This window comes from Girardinichthys multiradiatus, chromosome 12 (assembly GCF_021462225.1).
Source record: "Girardinichthys multiradiatus isolate DD_20200921_A chromosome 12, DD_fGirMul_XY1, whole genome shotgun sequence".
Classification (NCBI taxonomy): domain Eukaryota; kingdom Metazoa; phylum Chordata; class Actinopteri; order Cyprinodontiformes; family Goodeidae; genus Girardinichthys; species Girardinichthys multiradiatus.
The window spans coordinates 4,239,466-4,263,824 of NC_061805.1; the positions used below are offsets into that span (position 1 = coordinate 4,239,466).

At 40.3% G+C, this 24,359-nt stretch overlaps 3 protein-coding genes across 3 annotated transcripts in view; 1 reads left to right on the forward strand and 2 right to left on the reverse strand.

Annotated features, from left to right (window-relative positions):
• araf (A-Raf proto-oncogene, serine/threonine kinase) overlaps positions 1-2,370 on the reverse strand; it is a 32,529-nt gene extending 30,159 nt beyond the window's left edge. The window contains exon 1 of the mRNA XM_047382072.1: positions 2,226-2,370. The gene's annotated coding sequence lies outside the window, so the exon portion shown is untranslated. The remainder of the gene's footprint in view (positions 1-2,225) is intronic.
• Positions 2,371-2,539: 169 nt separating this feature from the next.
• Positions 2,540-17,040, reverse strand: imp4 (IMP U3 small nucleolar ribonucleoprotein 4). The gene is made up of 9 exons (XM_047380355.1): positions 16,987-17,040; positions 10,928-11,036; positions 10,724-10,807; positions 10,529-10,638; positions 8,415-8,547; positions 6,044-6,198; positions 5,859-5,953; positions 5,705-5,778; positions 2,540-2,914 (listed from the first exon to the last, which is right to left on the reverse strand). The coding sequence occupies exons 1-9, from the start codon at positions 17,023-17,025 to the stop codon at positions 2,802-2,804; spliced, it is 912 nt and encodes a 303-aa protein (XP_047236311.1). The 5' UTR covers positions 17,026-17,040; the 3' UTR covers positions 2,540-2,801.
• Positions 17,041-18,683: 1,643 nt separating this feature from the next.
• Positions 18,684-24,339, forward strand: si:ch211-102c2.4 (uncharacterized protein LOC568178 homolog). The gene is made up of 4 exons (XM_047381459.1): positions 18,684-18,797; positions 19,077-19,364; positions 23,410-23,499; positions 23,920-24,339. The coding sequence occupies exons 1-4, from the start codon at positions 18,761-18,763 to the stop codon at positions 23,928-23,930; spliced, it is 426 nt and encodes a 141-aa protein (XP_047237415.1). The 5' UTR covers positions 18,684-18,760; the 3' UTR covers positions 23,931-24,339.
• The last annotated feature ends 20 nt before the right edge of the window (positions 24,340-24,359 follow it).

A 24,359-nucleotide genomic window follows, 5' to 3' on the forward strand; every position in this document is an offset into this window, starting at 1 on the left:
GAAGGCAGCATTCTCTGGTGTTGAAGTGGTTAGGGCGGGAATCTAGACAATTTCAGTATCACAGAGGTGTTTAAAAATGAAGTACGAGGAAGTACAACAGCTGGACCTTCGAGAAAGGAAACTTCAATGAAAGCATATTGGCTGTTCATTCAGGCTGGGACAATGAGGAGTTAGATGTTTATTTTCTCTACAGGTGAAAGTACGCACACTTTTTAAGGCCGCAGAAAATGTAAATTAATCGTCATCTCAATATCTGTCTGCAAAATAGTAATATTTCAAAGGACTGTTTGCAATGCAATAATGACTGTATGATATCTTGTCAAGAATTCATCCTTTACATGCCAATGTCACATTAGGTCTATTGGTCTCCATGCAGTAAATGTCAACAAGTGACATAGATCATAGCAACCAAAATGGAAAGATCAAAAAGACTGGTGGAGGCAAAGATGAGAAACAAGCGTGAGCAAAATGTGCATTTATCATAAGTGCCATTTTCATCACAACATTTAGTAATTACATCAAAATCACAAGATTTTTTTTATGTCATGCAATTCTACAGTATTTTGTCCTAATTACAGCTGCACAGTATATTAAATATTAACCACCATCAATATTAGTGTTTATATCGCAGAAGAAAACTCAAATAATTATATGGATAAAGTTTTTCAAGTGTAAGGAATTCACACCCTGCACAGTAATAATATTTGGCCAGTTGGATGGACTCGGATTGCTCCTAATGCCCACACTGGATGGAGGTTTGAGGTGGATGAGATGTTAACGCTGACAGCATGGTGCAAACTTTGTGTAATTGTAAAGAAAGAAGAGTAAAATTCAGTCAGGAAAATTTGAGGTAACAGTAATTGATACAATGTTTTAGCAACAACTCTGCAAGTACATATTTGTTTTTGTTATTGTGCAGAATTACTCCTTATACAGAGAATTACTGATCAATCTTATAAGAAATTCTCCTATTGGCCATAATAATGAATGAAGGATTTAACACTTTAGCGCATAACAGTCAATCTGATCATGTTTCTCTCAGGTATTATCATTATCAGCTGCAGTTCATTTTGCAGAGACACAGTTTTGTAACTTTGGGCTGTCTAAGAAATCCTTCTGTTTTACTATAAACATATTGTAAAGCCAGTACAACTGTAAATGTATCCATAGAATAAAGACATTTTGTTGTTATTCATATTACTGAAAAAGAAAACTCTATTGGCAGCTTAAAGCATACCAAAACTGGTTGATACGAAATATGGCCACAAAAAAAGCACAATTTGCATAACAATGATCATTTGTCCAATAAGAGCACACGTTCAACAGGAACTTTAAAGATTTGAATAATTTACATAAAAGCAATAACATGTTTGTACAGTAAATCCATCATGCTGGAGTGGGATATTAACTTGTTCTAGAGTCCTAAACAGTCCTTGATATCGCATTTTAGAACAAATTTGGTTTCAGACGTTGAATTGTGTCTAAGTGGCAAACGGGTTAAAACTATAGCTTAAACGTGTGTATTAATGTGTCTACATACAGTTGAGAGTCGGACTAAGTCCAAGAGGCTCACCCAAAAACAACAGTGATACAGCCTTCAGAACGAGCTTCAAATCGGCGTTAAAATAAAGCTCGTCCTGGAAAGATGCAAACTAACTTCTACTCATGAAGCTAATGCTAGTTGACGTTAGCCCGTTCACTTAGCATGGGATCTTTCTGCCATGCACCACTGACATTTAGTTTAGGGAGGCCATGTTTCTCTCGGGGACGTCAGATCCTACTTCAGCTAAACATCCAATAACCTTTAAAGTGCTTTTATATTAAAGAGAAAAGCCTTAAATATTGGCACAATTATGTTTGCGAAACAAAGTTAAAGCATTGGTCGAGTCCTCCGAGTCTGACCTGCAAGCTAACAGGCCAAAGGTTCTGTTGAGTGAGATTATCTTCCACCTCAATGACTAGCTGACTTTAGCGTGAAACGCTTTGATGCTAGTCCTAGACAGCTAATGTTAGCCAACCTGTGGGGGGGGGGGGGGGAGGGGGGTTACCACCGCGTCAGTCTGCTGCTTACTTCTGCGGTGTTCTCCTCCAAACTGCGATTTTTACAACAGACGAACTTAAGTCGGCACAAAAAAGCTGCCGGTATATTATCCCTCTTGAAACATTAAGAACTTCCTACCCCGCGGTGTTTTAAAACACCTAGCGCATAAAAGTTAAACTCTTACCTGTAGCAGCCATCTTGAATGCTCTCAATCTGAAGTCGAATCTGTCAAGAAGTTCAGGGAAAGCAGAAAAAGCACCATAATGCTCTGCTCCCATTGGCTGGTTCATGTGGTCGCGTGTTTTCATTGGACAGATGCAGGCTTGGTATGTGAGAGGTGGGCGCTGTCATGAAAGTGGATTACTGACGCCACTCATTTCAGAGCGCAAGAAATCAAGGTAGGGATATGCCATTACACCTAATATAAAACGAACAGGCAGTAATGAAGAAGAAGCATGGTAATTTTCCATCACTGGTCAAATAAAACAGAAGACAACCCAAATGTTACATATTTTATTAAAAAAAGAATAACAATGCATTCAAAGGATCAAACCAAATGGGATGCCTGAAGGAGATGCTCTATTTAACTGAGCATTACTGTATATTATACAAAGTTTTCTATAACTGACTTGTATAACTCTTTATCTCTATTAGGTGGCTCTAACAAAGCCTGAATCATCATTCATTAAACACCACAATGGAACTGCAGAGCAGAAATTATCATTTGTGACAATAGTGCAGCCGGTTTATTCGTCATGCCCTACTGCACACTGAGGAACTTCCTTTTCTTAGCTGTGTGTGTGTAGGGGTGATGACGCCACTCGACATCTGCTGTACTCTCGTTCTCCAGGGTACCCAGTTTGATCATGTACACTAAACAGGGGATAAACTCATGAGAATGCTTTACAGAATAAAAGCACAACAATTCCTACCTAAACACAGTTTTTCATAGGAGAAACATTGTACTTGAATACAATATGACATTTTTCCACTAGATAGGTACTTCCAGGTCAGGCTACACTAAGAATGCAGCTACAGCTTGGGATCAATTACAGTTTATGGTGCTTTAGCTTGCTTATCTTATAATGGTTTTAACACACACTAAAACAATATCCAGACATAATACACAATCGCTACAAAAGCTTTTAAATTATCATAACTCTGCAAATTTATGGACAATGCCTTGTAAAGGTATTAACACCTTATAAAGATAACAAGACAAAATACAAAAATCAGTTTTCCATAGATGATTTTATTCAAGGAAAACAAACCTATCCAAACTTACCTGGCCCTAGGTAAAAAAAACAACAACTTATTATTAACTAGTTGTGCCACCCTTAGCAGCAGCAACTAATATTAAGAGTTGGTGATAACTGGCAATAAGTCTTTAACATCACCACAAAGAGATTTTGACCCACTGTCCTTTGCAGAAATGTTTTCATTCAGCCAAGTTCTGTTTTAGCAAAAGTGTTTTGAGTTTGATCATCATGTTTTAAGGTCATACTACAGTATTTGATTAAGTCCAGACTTTGGCTAGGCTACTTCAAAACTTATGTTTTGAGTGGCAGCTTTGCTGCTGTGCTTTGTCCAGCTGTGATTGGGCTTCAGCGACTGTACTGATGGCCTGATATTTTCCTGCAGGATGTTGGTAGAGAACAAAATTCATGATTCCATCCGAAGTCCGGATTAAGGGCACAAAGGGGGCGGGGCTAAGGACCACTCTGGAGAATTGGGACACACTACGCACTCGAACCCATCAACAGGAACGCACAATTCAGGGACACAAGGGTGGAAGTGCAAGTATTGGAACAGGGTCATTATCATCATCACCATCATCATCCACTTTTTGGATTCCGCAGGTTATCTTTATCCAATATTGAAATTGGTTTGAAATATTTAGTTGTGCAACAACAGAAAAAATCTCTAAGGTTGCACTGTATGTTGCTCCCTTAAGAACAAAATAATTTATTCTGGTGACCTTCATTCTGGTTAAATTATAATGAGTTCTTTTTCATTGTATCTGATCTGGAGATTGAAATGTTTCATTAACCAAGACAACAACAGTGCATTAATGCTAAAGTTCTGGTTCTACGAAAACTAGCTTGTAAATATTAGGGAAGTGCTGCCCACACAAGAAGCCATTCTAACCTCTAAAACCCCTGATAAAGCAAAGAAACAGAGAGGCAGTGAACCTCAGACTTTTTGAAGGTTACAGAGTGCTTTGCAAAAGTTTTCACAACCCTTTAACCATTTCATGTTTTTGTATTCAGCCTCCTTGTTCAACACTTTGCAGAGCCACCTTTTGCTGTGACTTCTTTTTTTTTTACCAGCTTGGGGGTATGTCTCCACCACCTTCGCTCATCTTGAAATGGAAAGATTGAAGATTGGTTCTGCCCAATCTTCAATGCAAATTAGCTAAGTCATGGAGAGCATCTGTGAACATTTTTAAGCCTTGGTCTGTGCTTTGACTGGATCATTCTCACACATGAATGTTCTTTGATCAAAATTATTCCAGTCACAGGTTTCCCTGCATGTTTAGGATTGTTGTCCTGCTGGAAGATAAACCTCCACCCCCATCTTAAGTGGAGCACCTAACAAGTTTTCTTCCAGGATTGCCTGGAATTTTGCTCCATCCATCTCTCCCTGAACTCTGCCAGAACGTCCCTGACCTTGCTGAAGAAAGACATTCTCCCACAGGATCATGCTGTCACCAGAAATGGCTCACAGTGGGGACAGTGTGTTAAGGGTGATGCAAAGTGTTAGTTGTCCTCCATACACAGCATTTTCATGTAAGTTTCAGTCTCATCCAACTGAACTTTTTCCACATCTTTAGGTAATTCTTCTGAAAGTGATAGCTTTCTTCTTGCAAATTACTGTACAGGACAGAAAGACTATTAGCTCTCTTGCCAACATATCCACCTGAGCAGTCGATCTTGGAAACTTCTTCAAACCTACTATTGGCTTCTTAGCTGCTACCTAGATAAATGCCCTTCTTGCAGTGGCCTCAGTTTAGGTGGACAGCCATGTCTTGATAGGTCTGCCGATGTGCTATACTCCTTCTGGTGTCAGATGATCGACTGAACAATGATCTGAGTTAAAAGCTGTACAACCTCTCCCCGCTTTAAACTTCTCCACAACCTTCTCCCTGACCTGTATGCTGTGTTCCTTGGTCTTCATGATGCTGTTTGTTCACTAATGTTCTCTGTTTAGCAACTAGGTATTCTCTGAAGGCAACTGGTTGCAGTGTATTAAAATGGGCCGAATAAAAAGAAATGCATGCCACACTTTTTAGATTTGTAAAAAAAAAAAAAAATTAAACCATGTATCATTTTCTCTCCACGTCACAATGAGGAACTACTTTGTGTTGGTCTGTCACATAAAATACAAATAAAGCTACATGGAATATTGTGGTTGAAATGTGAAAAAATGTGAAAAGGTTCAGGGAATGTGAATACTTCTGCAAGGCATATATCTGAGAGAAGACCTAGCTCTAGTTTTACAATAAAACCATGTTTTTGGAGCCCCATGGCACTTTAGCAAAACATATGATATGTTCTCAAGACCTCAGGAAATTGTTTGGAGTTTTAAAGAAAGGAAAACATTGCTTCCAAGCTGACAAACTGTTTCACCATCAGATCTATCCTTACTATCCTTAATACTTACATTTCATTTCAAATCTGGGTCCTACTTCTGTCAGCTCTATGTTCTTGTGGTCAGTTTTCTTATACGTGTGGTGCCTACATTGAAACAGAAACAGCTTAGTATGTTTACCTATTGACCTAATTTTACTCAACATAGGTTTTTCCCTCACACTGACCTGAACGAGATAAAGTCCTCCTGGTTAGCGAACGTGATTACACGCCTGCTGTCCTCTTTGGGCACTGGGAACAGATACTTCAGGATATTTGACACCTGCACAAGCACAATTAATTAGTTTTATGCACAAACAAGGGATGCAAGACAATATCCCCAAAGCTTAGGCAGCCCATGCTCAGCCCTCACCCTTTTGCCAAGGCGTGAGGTGAAGTTGTGAAAAATGAGGTGGGGGTAGGCCTCCGACATAGTGCCTATGTTGGGAACATCGTGCCTCATTACCACGTTGTAGAGTGTGAAATAAGCTGTGGGTCCAAATGGTAGGTGGCAAACAACCAAGCCATCTGTAAAGATACAGGAACATCCAGCATCAGATGTCAATCATGTAACAAGTCTTTCTTTACTGGATGCCATTCCTTTTATGAAGACACACAGTTAAGCAAAAAATGATTATTCAATATCCTGAAAACATCTAGTCTGAAAAATTATCTGCAATCATGAGATTACAAGTCAGTTTAGGAAATACGAAAAAAGACTGAATTGTAATTTTAGTTTAGTGTCAGGTTGCCCAAATTGTGGCCTAGGGGCTATTAGCAGCCCACAACCTCAATTCAAGAAAGGTATGAACCTGGCCGAGCAGCATGGGCAGGGTGAAACTCACTGATTTAGAGTCTTTCCTGCTTGTAGTTTCATAGTAAACTGGACCATAAACATCCGGTGACCTTTGCTCAAAAGCAGACCTTGGTGCACCCCTTCTTTGAACTTTACTAAATACAGCAAGCATTTACATAGAAAGAGCAACCCATATCCTGTCCTTCTTGTTGAGAACAGAAGACAAATTTGTAGACCAAGGCAATACAGAAGAATTGACCTGTAAAAAGCTAGGACATTGTAAGCTTTAATTTTAATAGGGAAATGAATAGATCACTTTGGGTTGCTTCAATTAAACATTGTGCACTTAAGTTTATTGTTGGGCAGATGTTTAAAAAAAATTTACACCATAAAATAGTTTTTGCATTTCTAAAAGAAATGCAACATTTTTTGGCCTGTGGCAGGAGTACTTTGGCCCAGGTGGCTGAAAGTTTGGAACCATTGCTTTAATGCAAATGTTTTGCCTCATGGACTTAGTGTGGTTTTTTGTAAACTTCCATTCCAGAAATCCCCGCCTGTATTATATTCCAAACCAAGTTGGGACAGTGACGTGCTGAGGAATTTCTGGAGTTTCCAATCCTTCTCTAAACACCTAAAAACATTTTAGTAAGTATTTGTCCCAATTGTCCTGGTCCAGGTCTGCACCAACAGCAGATCATGTAAACCTTTTGTTGTTTGTTTATTAACAGGGTGCTGGCACACCAGTCCTAAACCTGTACCCTACACACAGTACTCGCTGTTTCAGTTTTATTTGCAGAGCACTTTTCATAAAGTCCAGTGTAACATCCATGTTAATAAACATTGTATTAGTTATTAGTAAAGTAGACTGTAATATAATGTAAAACTTAGAACTGATGAAACAGTCCAAATCATATTTGACATGACAAATCAACACACTCGAGAAAATGCTCTGCTATCCATGACTTCATATCTAAAAACCAACTCACCATGAGACAACCACTGCTCCACCACGATAGCCTAATTATAAACTGTTTAATCACTTTATTTGGGTTTAGATTTTATGACAACAATTTTCTACCAAATCATGGCTTTTTGTTTTGTTTTATTTTTCAGCAGCAGGGCCTGTAAAACTGGTCTGAGTCAAGGGAAAGATTTATGGTGCTAAATACAGGCATATTCTTGAGCAAAACCTGTGTCAGCCTGCCTGTGATTGGAGACTGGGACGGAGGTTCACCTTCCAGCAGGATAATGACCTGAAGCATACTGCTAAACAACACGCGAGTGGTTTAAAGGGAAACACTTAAATGGTCTAGTCAAAGTCCAGACCTCAATCCAATTGATAATCTGTGGTTAGACTTGAGCATCACTGTTTACAAGTGAAAACCATCCCACATGAAGGAGCTGTAGCAGTTTAGCCTTGAGGAATGGGCAAACATCCCTATGGCAAGATGTGGCAAGCTCATAGAGACTTGGGCAAATTGACTTGCCGCTGGAATTGCTGCAAAAGGTGGCTCGTTAAAGTACTGATTTTTTGGGGGGACGAACAGTTATGCACGCTGAAGTGTTCTGTTATTTTTTCCTGCTAGTTGTTTGCTTCACAATAAAGAAATAAAACGTTCAAATTTGTAGACATGTTCTGTAAATGAAATGTGCAAAAAGAGCGCAAACTCTTAATTTCACTTCCAGGTTGTGATGCAACCAAAATGTGAAAAATGCCAAGGGGCGGTTGGGGATTCAATGATACAGAGTATGAAATGTATTTGGAGCAAACCGACTACGTCATAAATGTCAAAGACAGATTATCAATGACAGCCTTTTTCTGATGTAAGCTGTATAATAATCTTAGACTTGGGCAACTCTTCACTTAAACAAACATCAATATAATAATCACTTAAAGGTTTCCCTGGTTAAAACCTCACAAACTAAACACTGATGTCAGCCTGTATACCTGGCTGTCCTCTTGTTTCATGGACAATGACGAGGTCTGATACGTTGTTGGCTTTACAGGCTCGCACCAGCGCAGCCACCTCATGGTTTCCTCTGTTCATTCGCTGGGCCCCAGGAAACATCAGCTTTACCTCCTTAAAAAATATGAGAGCACATTTTACACTGGTCCTTATGTAGAAAGTTACAACTGTACTGAGGTCAATTAGTCTTCTGTTTTCCCCATTTATCCTGCTAAGCCTTCCATTACAACATACATTGGATTCCAAAAGCATTCACCTAAAAATGTTCATTGAAAATAATTATTTTTGAAGAAGAAAATATTTCCATGCATCTGCTAGGTAATTAAACTGCCTTGAAAAATTGTTCATACCTTTCACATTTTGTCAAATTGCAAACACATTTTATGTGATAGACCAACACAAATAAATAGTAGACAGAAAAATGATGTCAATTTGAAATTTGTTACTAAGAAAATCATATGACGTGGCTCTGTGTTCATCCCCATTTACTCTGATAACCGTTTCTAAAATTAACCAGTAGGCCTAGGAAGCCAGCTAAATGATACAATCTCAGTAAAACTCCAGCTGTTCTGTGAATGTCTCAGAATCATGAGGAGGAGCTGCACAAATCTACAGCTCAGATAGAAGAATCTGTTGACAACCATTAGTAATGCATGCCACAAATCTAGCCTTTGTGGAACAGTGTCAAGATGAGAACTGTTTAAAGAAAGCCAGAACAAGTCCTGTTTGCAGTTTGCCACAAGCCATGTAGGGGATGCAGCATATATGTGAAGGAAGGTGTTCTGCTTAGATGAGAGCAAAATAAAAACGTTTTAGCATACCTGCAAAACATTATGTGTGGCTGAAAACTAACACTGCACATCACCCTGAACACACCATCCCCATGGTAATACACAATGGTGGGAAGATCATGCTGTGGGGATGCTTTTCTTCAGCAGGGACAGGGAAGTTGGTCAGAGTTAAATACAGGCTAATACTAAAAGAAAGCATATTGCAGGCTGGAAAAGACTTGAGGCAGGCATTAAAGTTCACCCTCTAGTGCAGGGGTGTCCAAAGTTAGCCCTTGAGGGCTGGTGTTCTGCATGTTTTAGATGCTTCCCTGCTTCAGCACACCTGATGTCTATCTATGGCTGATTAACAGGCTTTTGCTGAACTGCAATCATTTGAATCAGGGGTGTTAAAGCAGGGAAACATCTAAAACATGCAGGACACTGACATGTCCTCGAGGACTGACTCTGGACAACCCTGCTCTAGTGGATAAAACGACTAAACCTACAGCCAAGGATCATAAGACATGTATGCGGTAGAATGGCCCAGTCAATGTTCAGACATAAAGACAATTGACAATTAGTGGTAATATCTGAGAAATGATGTTCACTGACACAATGTGACTGAGCTTGAGCTAGATTTCAGTCTTATTCCAGATGTGCTTTACTGGTAGAACCAACCCCCCAAAGACAGGCAGCTATAGCTGCAGTGAAAGATGGTTCTACAAAGTCTTGACTGAGGAAGGCTGAACACAAACACACACCACACTTTTCAGATTTCTATTTGTAAAATGATTTTTCTTTCACTTCATGATTATGCACTACAATGTGTTGGTCTATGACACAAGCCCCAATTAAAAACACCAGGCTTGTGGTTGTCATGTGATAAAATGTGAAAACGATTTAAAGAAATTGTGTAAAATCATTATATAAATGACCAAACATTTATAACCACTGGCAAGTCAATAGAATCACTACTCCTGGTGGATGGCCAGTCATCTCCCAAGTGTGATGACTCCAGGGATGTATTTTAGTTAATTACATGGCCTTTGGGGAAACTCTGATTAACCTTACTCTGACATAAGGATCATTTTAAAAGTATGTTGTTAATCATTTTTACAGATGTGCAAGTACAAGGCCTTCACCTTAGAACTGCATTATGGGATTCAGCATGCAGACCTGCATGTGGCTTAGGTTACATAGCAGACACGGGTAGACAAAGGGCTGAAAATGATCTGAAAACCATCACACAGTTTGTTTATATGTGCTCTACTTAATCTCTGCTGTTCTCATCTCAGCGCCCTTAACCCATATAACAAAGACCAGACCTTGGCAAACATTTTGAGTCTTGAGCTCGGGTCTCTGGAAGTGGTGACCATCACTTTCGGATCTTCCACTCCGGCCCATTTATACTCATCATCCATGTGAGAGCTGACACCTGAATGCAAAATAACTGATGGTTAAAGGAACAGAGGAGGACACATGTAGTACATGGCTCACAACCAGGTTAAACCAACACTTGCCTTCTGCCCCTTCGTCATCGTACTCCATCAGTTTCTGCAGCCCCAGGGCTTCTTTGCGGACCTCAGGTGGAAGGGGAGAGTTTTCTGCGTTCAACAAGAAACAAGTGTGTGTTACTGGAGGATTTGTGTTTGGGCAACCTCTAGTGCTAACCACTCATGCAAAATAAAGCAGTAAAAGGCAATCAAGTTGTTGTGCTGTCTCACTGTCGAGTGCATCCTTCAGTTTCAGTTTCTTCTCCTCTATTGTTCGCAGCCTGTCCTCCTGTGCCTTCCTGTACAGGTACTCCCGCCTCAGCCTCACCTCTCGACGAAGCTACGACATCATCACACAGCAAATTTAGACACAGAAAAACAGAGATTCTTTCATTAAACCAATCCAAAAAACTACATTGTTTTTATTCATCACTGCTGCTGCATCAGCTTGGGTATTTCGGGCGTTGCTTGTGCCAAAAAACAAACCTCTCAATCATACCATCTTCATTCTCAACCTCACCTATGGACATGAAATCCAGGATACAAGTGGTGAAAGATGTCAAATTGGAAGATGGATGAAAAAACGGGTAGAATAAATGGAAGAATTAATAAATTGATAGATGAATACAGCATTTAAACAATAGGACCCAGAATAGTCTGGAAATTATTAGGATTTCTTTGCAGTCTGGATAATATATAAATGAAATTCCATACATTTGTAGACTGCACAAGAACCCTGCAGATTAAGTAAACTTTTGAAGTCAATACTATGGTATAGATAAGTTCTGTAAGATATCTAATTCCATTTTCATTTCTTATACTGTGTGTAGTTTACTATCAAGGCTCACAAGTTGGTGACTACTAGTTACTAAACATATGAGCAGTTTTCCAGCAGGAGACTGTGCCTTGTTTACAGGTGGACAGAACAGAAAACGATGGGTTAGATGAGGAGACACTGAAGCAGATCTGAGTCTGCAGGGAAAAGCAGCAACAGGGAACGGTGCCAGAGGCTGTGGTGAAAAGAGGAAAACATTCAGACCCCTGACCTGTAAGATTAGATCGCAAAACACATGAGATGAAATCCAGTAGAAGTTAGGCAAAGAAAGGACGAAAACACCAGCATCCCCGGCATCCTGTGTTTTAACGTAGCCGGTTTGATGCAATAGGTTCTGGTAGAGTACTGTAGTGTCTTAAAATATGTTGTTCAACATGGCGAACTTTTTAAACGTTGAGTTCAAGCCGCTTTAGAATTCTAGAATTGCGCCGCTCAAGGTGGCAGCAGGTTGGAGTAGCTGTTACTTTTGATTCTGATTTATTCTTTTTTGGGAACTATTCCTCTTGTGGTGGATACAGTTGATTTTTTTTGGATGACTGTCCACTCCAGTGTCAGATGCTGTGCAGCTTGGAGGATTTTTCTTAATACTTTCTATTTTTGGACATTTGTTATGATGCATTGCCATGGCAACGGGGTTGTTTCTTACAACCGGGAGCAGCTGATTAATATCTCAAAAGCTCAAATAATACTTCAGCTACAACCCCAAATCCCTGATGAGTTGAAAAGGAGACGCTGTGGATGCAGAGCAGGAGCTAAGAGAAGAGAGAGAAGGAGGAAGTTCAAACCATCTCTTCCGTCTATTTTGATGGGCAATGTGAGATTGTTGGGAAACAAGTTGGATGAACTCCAAGCCCTACAAAGGACCCAGCCAGAGTACCGGGCATGCAGTATCATGTGTTTTACTGAGACATGGCGGCAGGATCATATCCCCGACTCTAGCGTTTCTCTGCCGGGCTTTTTAACCATATGAGCAGACAGAGATTTAAAGAGGAGCGGCAAATGTAAAGGAGGTGGACTGGCAGTACTTGTGAACAACAGATGGTGTAATCCAGGACATGTTACTGGGAAGTGTCATCTCTGCAGTCCAGATATTGAACTGTTGGCAGTAAGATTTCGTCCATATTATTTACCCAGAGAGTTCACCAGTGTTATTTTGGCAACAGTTTACGTTCCACCTTCCGCTGTTGCCGACACTGCATGTGATGCAATGAGCTCAGTTGTTGCTAAGCTACAGACACAAAACCCCAATGCTTTTGTGGCAATTTCTGGTGATTTTAACCATGCTTCACTCTCTGCTACACTTCCAACGTTTCAACAGTTTGTCAGCTGCTCTACCAGAGAAAACAAAACATTGGATTTGTTTTATGCAAATGTCAAGGACTCATACATCTCTACAGCAAGACCTCCTCTAGGCAAATCAGATCACAATCTTGTTTTTCTCTGCTTGAAATATAAGCCCCTTATTCAGAGGCAACCTGTAATAAAGAGGACTGTGAGAAAATGGTCACAGGAAGCTGAAGAAGCTCTGCAAGGTTGCTTTGAGGCTACAGACTGGGACGCACTGTGCCACCCACATGGTGAGGACATCAATGCCTTGACTGAGTGTGCAACCGACTATATAAACTTCTGTGTGGATAACATCATCCCCACCAGAACCGTGAGATGCTTCCCCAATAACAAACCTTGGATCACCAGTGACCTGAAGGACCTGCTTAACAAGAAAAAAAGAGCTTTCGGAGAGGGAGACAGAGAATTATTGAGGATTATACAGAAGCAACTTAAAGTCAAGATAAGAGACAGCAAGGAGGTGCACAAGAAGAAGCTGGAGAGCAAGCTCCAGCAAAACAATATCAGAGATGTGTGGACAGGGATGAAGAAGATCACAGGCTTCAAGCAGAAGGATGATCAGACCGATGGAGGTCTGGACAGAGCCAATGAACTGAACACATTCTTCAATAGGTTCAGTTCAGAAACAAGCTTCGCATCCTCCTCTCCTGCTCACAGCCAAACAGACATTCCATCTTCCTTTGACCTACAGGACCCACAGCTATCCAGTAACACCTCACATTTTTTATCTTCCACCTCAGCCCTAGACCCTTCTGCTTCTACAGGTCCTTCTCAAAATATTAGCATATTGTGATAAAGTTCATTATTTTCCATAATGTAATGATGAAAATTTAACATTCATATATTTTAGATTCATTGCACACTAACTGAAATATTTCAGGTCTTTTATTGTTTTAATACGGATGATTTTGGCATACAGCTCATGAAAACCCAAAATTCCTATCTCACAAAATTAGCATATCATTAAAAGGGTCTCTAAACGAGCTATGAACCTAATCATCTGAATCAACGAGTTAACTCTAAACACCTGCAAAAGATTCCTGAGGCCTTTAAAACTCCCAGCCTGGTTCATCACTCAAAACCCCAATCATGGGTAAGACTGCCGACCTGACTGCTGTCCAGAAGGCCACTATTGACACCCTCAAGCAAGAAGGTAAGACACAGAAAGAAATTTCTGTACAAATAGGCTGTTCCCAGAGTGCTGTATCAAGGCACCTCAGTGGGAAGTCTGTGGGAAGGAAAAAGTGTGGCAGAAAACGGTGCACAACGAGAAGAGGTGACCGGACCCTGAGGAAGATTGTGGAGAAGGGCCGATTCCAGACCTTGGGGGACCTGCGGAAGCAGTGGACTGAGTCTGGAGTAGAAACATCCAGAGCCACCGTGCACAGGCGTGTGCAGGAAATGGGCTACAGGTGCCGCATTCCCCAGACCTGGGCTACAGAGAAGCAGCACTGGACCGTTGCTCAGTGGTCCAAAGTACTTTTTTCGGATGAAAGCAAATTCTGCATGTCATTCGGAAATCAAGGTGCCAGAGTCTGGAGGAAGACTGGGGAGAAGGAAATGCCAAAATGCCAGAAGTCCAGTGTCAAGTACCCACAGTCAGTGATGGTCTGGGGTGCCGTGTCAGCTGCTGGTGTTGGTCCCCTGTGTTTTATCAAGGGCAGGGTCAATGCAGCTAGCTATCAGGAGATTTTGGAGCACTTCATGCTTCCATCTGCTGAAAAGCTTTATGGAGATGAAGATTTCATTTTTCAGCACGACCTGGCACCTGCTCACAGTGCCAAAACCACTGGTAAATGGTTTACTGACCATGGTATCACTGTGCTCAATTGGCCTGCCAACTCTCCTGACCTGAACCCCATAGAGAATCTGTGGGATATTGTGAAGAGAACGTTGAGAGACTCAAGACCCAACACTCTGGATGAGCTAAAGGCCGCTATCGAAGCATCCTGGGCCTCCATAAGACCTCAGCAGTGCCACAGGCTGATTGCCTCCATGCCACGCCGCATTGAAGCAGTCATTTCTGCAAAAGGATTCCCGACCAAGTATTGAGTGCATAACTGTACATGATTATTTGAAGGTTGACGTTTTTTGTATTAAAAACACTTTTCTTTTATTGGTCAGATGAAATATGCTAATTTTGTGAGATAGGAATTTTGGGTTTTCATGAGCTGTCTGCCAAAATCATCCGTATTAAGACAATAAAAGACCTGAAATATTTCAGTTAGTGTGCAATGAATCTAAAATATATGAATGTTAAATTTTCATCATGACATTATGGAAAATAATGAACTTTATCACAATATGCTAATATTTTGAGAAGGACCAGTACATGTTTGCCTTCAACCATATCAGAAGATGCTGATGCTTCCTTTGCTTCCCCCTTCCACCTGTGTGTCTCAAGAAGTCAGGTGAAGAGACAACTGGAGAGACTGAATAGGAATAAGGCTGCAGGTCCAGATCGTGTCAGCCCTAGAGTCCTGAAGGCCTTTACAGAGCAGCTCTGTGGGATTCTGCAGCACCTCTTCAACCTTAGCCTGACCCAGAAGAAGGTTCCGGTGTTGTGGAAGACCTCCTGTCTTATTCCGGAACCAAAGAAAACTCACCCATCAGTCCTCAATGACTATAGACCTGTTGCCCTGACATCTCACATCATGAAGGTCCTAGAGAGACTCCTGTTGGCCCACCTGAGTAAGCAAACAGTAAACCATGAGGACCCCCTTCAGTTTGCTTATCGCTGTGGAGTTGGAGTTGAAGATGCCATCATACACCTGCTTCAACAAACCCACTGTCATCTGGACAAAGCCAGTAGCACTGTGAGGATCATGTTCTTTGATTTCTCCAGTGCATTTAATACAATCTAACCTGATTTGCTTTGTCAGAAACTCCAGAAGACTCAGGTGGAGGCCTCAACAATCTCCTGGATCAAAGACTATCTGACAAACAGACCACAGTTTGTGAGACTGAAGGGTTGGGTGTCTAACCAGGTAGTCAGCAGCACAGGAGCACCACAGGGGACTGTACTCTCACCATTCCTTTTCACTCTGTACACCTCAGACTTCCAGTACAAGACAGACTCCTGTCATCTGCAGAAATACTCGGAAAATTCTGCAGTCGTGGGGTGGATCAGAGATGGACAAGAAGCTGAGTACAGGAAGGTGGTGAACCGCTTTGTGGCATGGTGTGGAAACAATCATCTCATCTTGAACATGACTAAAACAAAGGAGATGATTGTAGATTTTAAGAGAAACAGGAATAAGTCAAAAAATATTTCTATCATGGGAGAAGAAGTGGAGGTGGAGTATAAATACCTCGGTGTTCACCTGGACAACAGACTGGAGTGGAGATACAACTGTGAAGCCATCTACAAGAAGGGACAGAGCAGACTGTACTTCTTGAGGAAGCTTAGGTCCTTTGGTGTTTGCAGCAAGATGCTGCATATCTTCTATAAGTATGTTGTGGAGAGTGTGATCTCTTCTGCCATCATCTGCTGGGGAAGCAGCATCAGAGCCAGGGACTTAAAAAAGCTCAACAAGCTGATAAAAAAGGCTGGCTCTGTTCTAGGGACTCCTCTGGAACCTCTGGAGATCATTGTGGAAAGACGGATTCTTCATAAAATGAAGAACATTATGGAGAACCCTGAGCATCCTCTTCATGAGACTGTCCTACAACAACAGTGTCTTCAGTCAGAGGCTTCTTCAGATCTGCTGTAAGACGGAGCGCTACAGGAGATCCTTCCTGCCCACAGCCATCAGCATCTACAACGGCTCTTTGAGGAAACCTTCATAATATGAGCTATAACAACATTTAATTTCCCTTTGGGATTAATAAAGTATTTTTGAATTGAATTGAATTTAAAACTGCGCGGCCCCGGACCCTCGTATTGTTTGTGGAGACCTGTAGATAATATTAGCTCTTTAGTCTGCTTCTGTCTTTAATACGACGAGAACCTGTAGGCTCTAGACTCAGCAATAAGAGGGCTGACATATTCCCAAAGCAGCCACCATTTCACCTCAAACTGCTACATTTTCATAGCGGCATTAATGTGTTTTAACTCACCATGCTGCCGGCAGCTAACTTTCAAGTAGATGTAGCTATACAAACTCACGTGGTAAAGGAAACGCTTGCAAACAACAACTTCAGTCATTCGTTGAAGGAACAGCCAATGAAAACCGTCGGTACTGACTTTGACAAGCTTTTCAAAATAAAGGTCTGAAATGAGTACGAATTACCAACAAACAGCCACTGAGTAGAGGCTGCTTCATCCTCTCGTTCCTTTACATGTACCTTCTCCCGCGGAATGTATCATGTAAATCATGTCTTAATTCGTATTCCCTAGGACACTTCTATTCCTCCACAGGTATCATCAGGACCAATTTCCTTTCCACTCTTCTTCTTTTTCAGTGCCTTCATTTCTTTGTCCTTACTGATCTTTGCTACTTTCTGATCCACAATAGTCGCTTCTTCTGCGCTTTGTTCTCCTTCAATTTTTTTCATTCATCAACTCTTCAAAGTACTTCTTCCTTCGTCCACTCACAGTTCTTGCACCTGTCAGTACTTTTCCATCTTGATCCTTAATCACCCTAACCTGCTGAACAACCTTCCAATCTCTGTCTCTGCCTTGCATAACTACTAAAAATATTGAACATCACAACTTCGATTTCTAGCTTCAGACTCTTTCTGACATACTTTTCACCTCCAGAACATTCTTGACAAACTTCTTCAAGTTATCTTGAAGGACACATTTTCTCTTCCCACCCACACATTGGTAGAACAGCTTGAACCCTGCTCCAAAGCTTCTACTCTTGTTATCTTTCCACCTGGTTTCCTGAACACACAATATGTCCACTTTCCACCTCTGCATCATGTCGACCAACTCTTTAGCTTTTCCTGTTATATTCCCAACATTCAAAGTCCCAACTCTCAGTCCTAGACTCTTGTCTTTCCTCGTCTCTCTCTGTCTACAGTCATGTCTTCCTCCTCTTCTTCCACTTCTTCTTTGCTGACCAACAGTAGCCCAATTTGTACCAGTACCCTATCAGTACCAATGGCAGTTAAACATGCTAGAGGTTTGACCTCTACCCTAGGACATTTCGTACCCATTATGCAACATACAGATTAAAGTTTCTGTCTTCTGTTCATAGTCTGCTGTAAGGAAATGTGGGTGTTTGATCCATAATAAAACTATCATCAGGAGGTCCTTTAAAGTTGGTTTGATCAGTGGTCCTAATCTGTCATATTGCTTAGGGGCCTGACCCAAACGGGATATGAACTAAAGGAGTACACATAAATATGGGTGTAATAAAAAGTTCTCAGAAATGTATATACAATTAAATTTAATAAATTAACATTATTAATTGGATGTGTATGTATCTTAATAATTCATGAAAATACTTCAACTACATGGAGAAATAAACTCATAAGCAATAGCTTATGTATACAGATCCAAATGGTTTTTGTAAATGTATAAATGGCAAATAATGGGTGCAAAGAGAGGGTAGAACTGGTGGAGGGGTTGATGGACCTGGAGCCTATGTGGACCAATACCAACACCAGAATAAGAGTAAGAATGGCTTTAAATGAGCAAAAGAAAAAAAGAAATGCATTACTATAGCTAATGAAGGTCTGAAACATGCAGTAGTGCCCCTAAAATGGCACAAATTAAAAAGATCTTAGGTTTATCGTAGGTTTTGTAAAATACAAAACCTACTAAGATTCAAACTGCCGTTGTAGAAATCATCCAATCAGCATGTGTACTGACAGAAGCCTCTGTGTGGTTAAATATTTCCTGAAGTTTGGTCACCCTTTTAAAAGCACCTCTTCCGTTAAGCATTGCCTTACTGTTTAATTCGATCTAGGTGTAACAGGTTAGTGCTTGGAATATGCATTTTATAATCCTGGTGTTTCTTTTGGCAATAGGTAAGTGTCCAAGTACAAATAATACTGATTTCAATGTCAAAGAGAGAAGTTTATGCTAATTTAATTTTAGAGCTTTGTGCATCTTTACTGTGCTACATTTCTGGCTGAAAGTGCTTAAGAAGTGTGTAAAACCTCTTTATTTATAACATTTCTAATAATTATTTTGCTGTCCAGACCAGTTTCTTCAAATCTAAATCAATAAAAATTTTATGGAGTGCTTTTTATTTTACAGAATTGTTAAGTGGTTTTCTTCCTGTATATTTAAACATTTTTGTGCAGGTGAGAATGATGCAGTGTTTTGGCAGAGGCTCAAATGTCCCTATGAACCAAAGCACCAGAGCCTGCTCAGGGTGTGGTGCCGGCAGAGCTCTGCAGAGTGCTGTACGGGCCTCATTTTCAGCCACAGCTCCCAATTAGCTGATGGAGGCAAAGTGAGGGTGACCCAGGACACACACTCCTTCACTGTGGAGGTGTTGGAGCCGAGCCATCGAGAAGGAGTTTACTGGTGTGGTCTATTGAGCAAAAATGACACCATCATCAAGCTGGCCGAAGGCTATTTTTATAGCTGTAAGTGAAAGCAGATGGTTAACAGCCAGTGAGAGCATATCTTTTGTATGATTGTTGCATGTTTTTTAACTGCTGTTGGCAATGACAATGTCAATGTCAAAGATGGCTTCCAGATGGTAGGCTGTAATCTGTGTGCTGTATAATGACTTTCACAGGTATCTTAAAGTTTTGTATGTAAACTTCTGAGTTTTTGAAAACAATTTTTTAAATGTAGACCTTAAATTGTGCTATATATACAGTACAGACCAAAAGTTTGGACACACCTTCTCATTCAAAGAGTTGTCTTTATTTTCATGACTATGAATATTGTAGCTTCACACTGAAGGCATCAAAATTATGAATTAACTCATGTGGAATTATATACTGAACAAAAAAGTGTGAAACAACTGAAAATGTCTTATATTCCAGGTTCTTCAAAGTAGCCACCTTTTGCTTTGATTACTGCTCTGCACACTCTTGGCATTCTGTTGATGAGCTTCAAGAGGTAGTCACCTGAAATGGTTTTCACTTCCCAGGTGTGCCCTGTCAGGTTTAATAAGTGGGATTTCAAGCCTTATAAAAGGAGTTGGGACCATAAGTTGTGTTGTGCAGGAGGTGGATACAGTACACAGCTGATACTCCTACTGAATAGACTGTTAGAATGGTAAGAAAAAAGCAGCTAAGTAAAGAAAAACGAGTGGCCATCATTACTTTAAGAAATGAAGGTCAGTCTGTCTGAACAATTGGGAAAACTTTGAAAGTGTCCCCAAGTGCAGTTGCAAAAACCATCTAGCGCTACAAAGAAACTGGCTCACATGAGGACCGCCCCAGGAAAGGAAGACCAAGAGTCACCTCTGCTGCAGACGATAAGTTCATCCGAGTCACCAGCCTCAGAAATCGCAGGTTAACAGCAGCTCAGATTAGAGAACAGGTCAATGCCACACAGAGTTCTAGCAGCAGACACATCTCTAGAACAACTGTTAAGAGGAGACTGTGTGAATCAGGCCTTCATGGTAAAATAGCTGCTAGGAAACCACTGCTGAGGACAGGCAACAAGCAGAAGAGACTTGTTTGGGCTAAAGAACACAAGGAATGGACATTAAACCAGTGGAAATCTGTGCTTTGGTTTGATGAGTCCAAGTTTGAGATCTTTGGTTCCAACCACCGTGTCTTTGTGCGGTGCAGAAGAGGTGAACGAATGGACTCTACATGCCTGGTTCCCACCGTGAAGCATAGATGTGTGATGGTGTGGGGGTGCTTTGCTGGTGACACTGTTGGGGAGTTATTCAAAATTGAAGGCATACTGAACCAGCATGGCTACCACAGCATCTTGCAGCGGCATGCTATTCCATTCGGTTTGCGTTTAGTTGGACTATCATTTATTTTTCAACAGGACAATGACCCCAAACACACCTCCAGGCTGAGAGAGTGATGGGGTGCTGCCCCAGATGACCTGGCCTCCACAGTCACCGGACCTGAACCCAATCGAGATGGTTTGGGGTGAGCTGGACCGCAGAGTGAATGCCAAAGGGCTAACAAGTGCTAAGCATCTCTGGGAACTCCTTCAAGACTGTTGGAAAACCATTTCAGGTGACTACCTCTTGAAGCTCATCAACAGAATGCCAAGAGTGTGCGGAGCAGTAATCAAAGCAAAAGGTGGCTACTTTGAAGAACCTAGAATATAAGACATGTTTTCAGTTGTTTCACACTTTTTTGTTCAGTATATAATTCCACGTGTTAATTCATAGTTTTGATGCCTTCAGTGTGAAACTACAATATTCATAGTCATGAAAATAAAGAAAACTCTTTGAATGAGAAGGTGTGTCCAAACCTTTGGTTTGTACTGTATATATCAAGACTGCAAGACTAGACCTGCAAACCTCTGTACCTGGACTAGCACTCAGAATTCAATTCAATTCAGTTTTATTTATATAGCACCAATTCACAACACATGTTGTCTCAAGGCACTTCACAAAGGGTTAGGAATGGTGCAGGGTTGTTGGGGAGTTTAGAATAAACTACTGAGTGTTAGAGTTTGGCCATTTTAGAATGGGGTACTAAGTAAAATAATAACCTGATAAAGTTTGTCCATTTAGAGCCCACTGGTGGCAATTGTTATATTAAAAACAACAAGGATTGGGGGTACCTCTCTCTGTCAGACTGATTATAACCATTGGGAAAGAGAAGGGGTCTGATTTTTCATTTACATGAACAAACTGGAATTTGTCAGACAAATAAGATTTAAACCAGCCTAGTGCTCTTCCACTGATCCCTACAGCATATTCCAGCCTTTCTAAGAGAATATTATGTCTGAGAATTGTTGTCTGGGGGCCAAAAAGAAGCTCAAAAGATTTACTTTCACAAGCGGAGCATTACGGTTAACGCTAAAATGCTCCACTTGACATACACTATCACTCGAAAGTTTTAGATACATTTTCTCACTTAATGGGTCTGTTTATTTTCATAACTATTTACATTGTAGATTCTCACCAAAGACATCAAAACTGTGAATGAACACACATGAAATGATGTAGTAAAGATGTAAAATAACTATAAAAATTTTTATATTTTAGATTCTTCAATATAGCCACCCTTTGCTCTGACTACTGCTTTGCTCTCTTGGTGTTCTCTGCATGAGCTTCCTGAGGTGGTCACCTAAAATGGTTTTCCAAAGAGTCTTGAAAGAACTTCCCAGAGGTTCATTGAGAGATGGCCAAAGGTTAATATTTCAGTCATCACAGCAAAGATTCGCTACTTTAAGGAATCTAAAATATAAAAACATTTTTAAAGTTTATTTCAAATGTTTGGTTTGCTACATAATTGCATATGTGGCCATTCACAGTTTTAATGGCTTCAGGAAGAATCTACGTACAATGGAAATAGTCATAAACATTAAGAAAGAACATCAAATGAGAAAGGCGTTCTAAAACTTTTGACCAGTTGTGTATCTATAATAAAACTTTATTAGACACTGCTTTGGGATTATTTCAATTGCAATGGACACAGAGATGGAAACGAAAGGGGAAAAAAGGAGCAAGAAAGGTAGAGAGGCGGGGCAAAAAGAAAAAAAGAAGAGAAAGAGACAAGAATAGAGAGAAAGAAGGGTTACAAGAATACAAGATAACACCCAAGAAGACTGCTTCTACACCTGCAGAAACATATATAACAGCAGCAATGTTACTGAAAAGTACACAGTACTAACAAATGCAAGATATATTTATTGGGATCTGCATGGCAGTATAGAACATGTTATATACTACACCTGAATGTAAACACCTGTGGGTGTAAGTGTGGTGTATATAAGGTTTCTCCATGAAAATATGCAATAGGGAGTCTGACGGGCCACAGACCTTCCCCCCTGGACCCGAGACAGACACTGAGGAGATCTGAGCCAGACATCTGAAGACCAAGAACTTACAGCGAGGAACCCAGCCTCAGAAAAGCCAGTTAAATGTTAAGAACAAAGTCAGGGCCTTCAACAAATATACCTTGCCAGTCATCAGTTACACTGCTAATATAATCGCCTGGGCAAACGAAAAGATCAAAATTTGTGTTGAAAAGGTCTATGTGAGCACGGTGACCTACAAACCTGACTGAGTTACACCAGTTCTACCAGTAGGAATGCATCCATCCCCTTCTTCACATATAGGAAGGTGCTCTGAGGTTTTTAAGCTTCCCCCTTTTTCCTCCAAATGCAAGCATGGTTATTATGGTAAATCAATTGAATCTTAGTTAGACCACATATATCCAGAATGTTTGCAACCTTGAATTTGGCTTATTATTTTGCTTTCGAATTAATAGTACCCTCCTAGTAGATTTTTGAAATACAGTTAATTGAAAACAGAAACAAGCTATTAGGTTGTTTCTAAGAGCAAGCCTTGTGTCAGACCTAAACTTTGAAGGTCTTCCAAAACAAGATGCCTCCATAAAGCAACTGTGGCAATTTATGGCCTCTTTTCTATTATTGAAGATGCTTAGTTTATGAAAATAGTGAAACAGCTACTGAAAGTGGTATGTTAATCTTGAACATTGTAAAAATATGTGCAATTGTTTGCTCTTACTGCAGCCTCAACTGCTTTTATCTGGAGTTTCACTCGCTGGATTTTGCTGCCACTACTACCCATAGTGACCATATTTACTTGTGTCTACACCAGAAGTAAGTGGTTTGTTAACATTCTTTTTTTATTAAAAGTTCATTTTACAATAATTACATCTTCACAATTCTGCTCGTTAAGCTACTCAGCTTACTGTCTGGTGTAAATGAAAACATTTCAGTTGCAAAGGAAGAAAAATGTCAAGAGCTCTGAACAGTACCAACATCAAAAGCCTTCTACCTTAAGATATCAAAATGCTGAACTAGCATTAAAATTATGCACTTTTAATGATTGGAGTTTTGTTTTATCCACAAATTCATCCTTTAGTTTTTTTTCTTTGCAAGCATTTGTTGAAGTATGATTTCATTGTATGCCCTTTACTTTTCAATGAAATAATAATCCTCTATCCTGAAGTCCCCAAGTTAAGTTTTTATCATGAGTTCTAGAGTAACTAGTTTTCAGTTTCTCTTATCTTTCCCCAGAGAGATGGTGAGCCTTATGATGACGTTGCTGTAGGCCAAGCTTTTACTGACCCAGTGTGTGACGGTCCAGACTCTCCTGAATGAGTGGGAGTCACAAAGGATTTAACAGCATCACAGGAGAGGCTGGGACTCAGGGCGCAATTTTTTTTACAACACAGAAAATACAAGACAATTTCTTTCTCTTTTATGAAGAAATAAGTTTGCATTTATTGGACAAACCAAACATAAGCCCACACTTAGTGTAAAGATGGAACATGTCATAGGGTGAAAAATAAATGAAGAATTTTATCCCAAAATGATTTTATAAGCATTTGGATAAACAGCCACCTGTAACCATCTCTTCTAAAGTGCATATCATTCTGAGGAATGTTATTACTTTAGTAAACAGAAATGTAACATTAAAAAAAATGACCAACAGGATTTCAGTGAGACCAATTCTG

Coding starts and splice junctions, on each gene's coding strand:
- imp4 (XM_047380355.1), bottom strand. CDS start 17,025: ATGACTGAAGTTGTTGTTTGCAAGCGTTTCCTTTACCAC. Junction 6,199..8,414: donor TGAAACAAGAGGACAGCCAG/GTATACAGGCTG, acceptor GTATCTTTACAG/ATGGCTTGGTTGTTTGCCAC. Junction 5,779..5,858: donor GAGGACTTTATCTCGTTCAG/GTCAGTGTGAGG, acceptor GTTTCAATGTAG/GCACCACACGTATAAGAAAA.
- si:ch211-102c2.4 (XM_047381459.1), top strand. CDS start 18,761: ATGCATTTTATAATCCTGGTGTTTCTTTTGGCAATAG. Junction 18,798..19,076: donor GGTGTTTCTTTTGGCAATAG/GTAAGTGTCCAA, acceptor ATTTTTGTGCAG/GTGAGAATGATGCAGTGTTT. Junction 19,365..23,409: donor CGAAGGCTATTTTTATAGCT/GTAAGTGAAAGC, acceptor CTCTTACTGCAG/CCTCAACTGCTTTTATCTGG.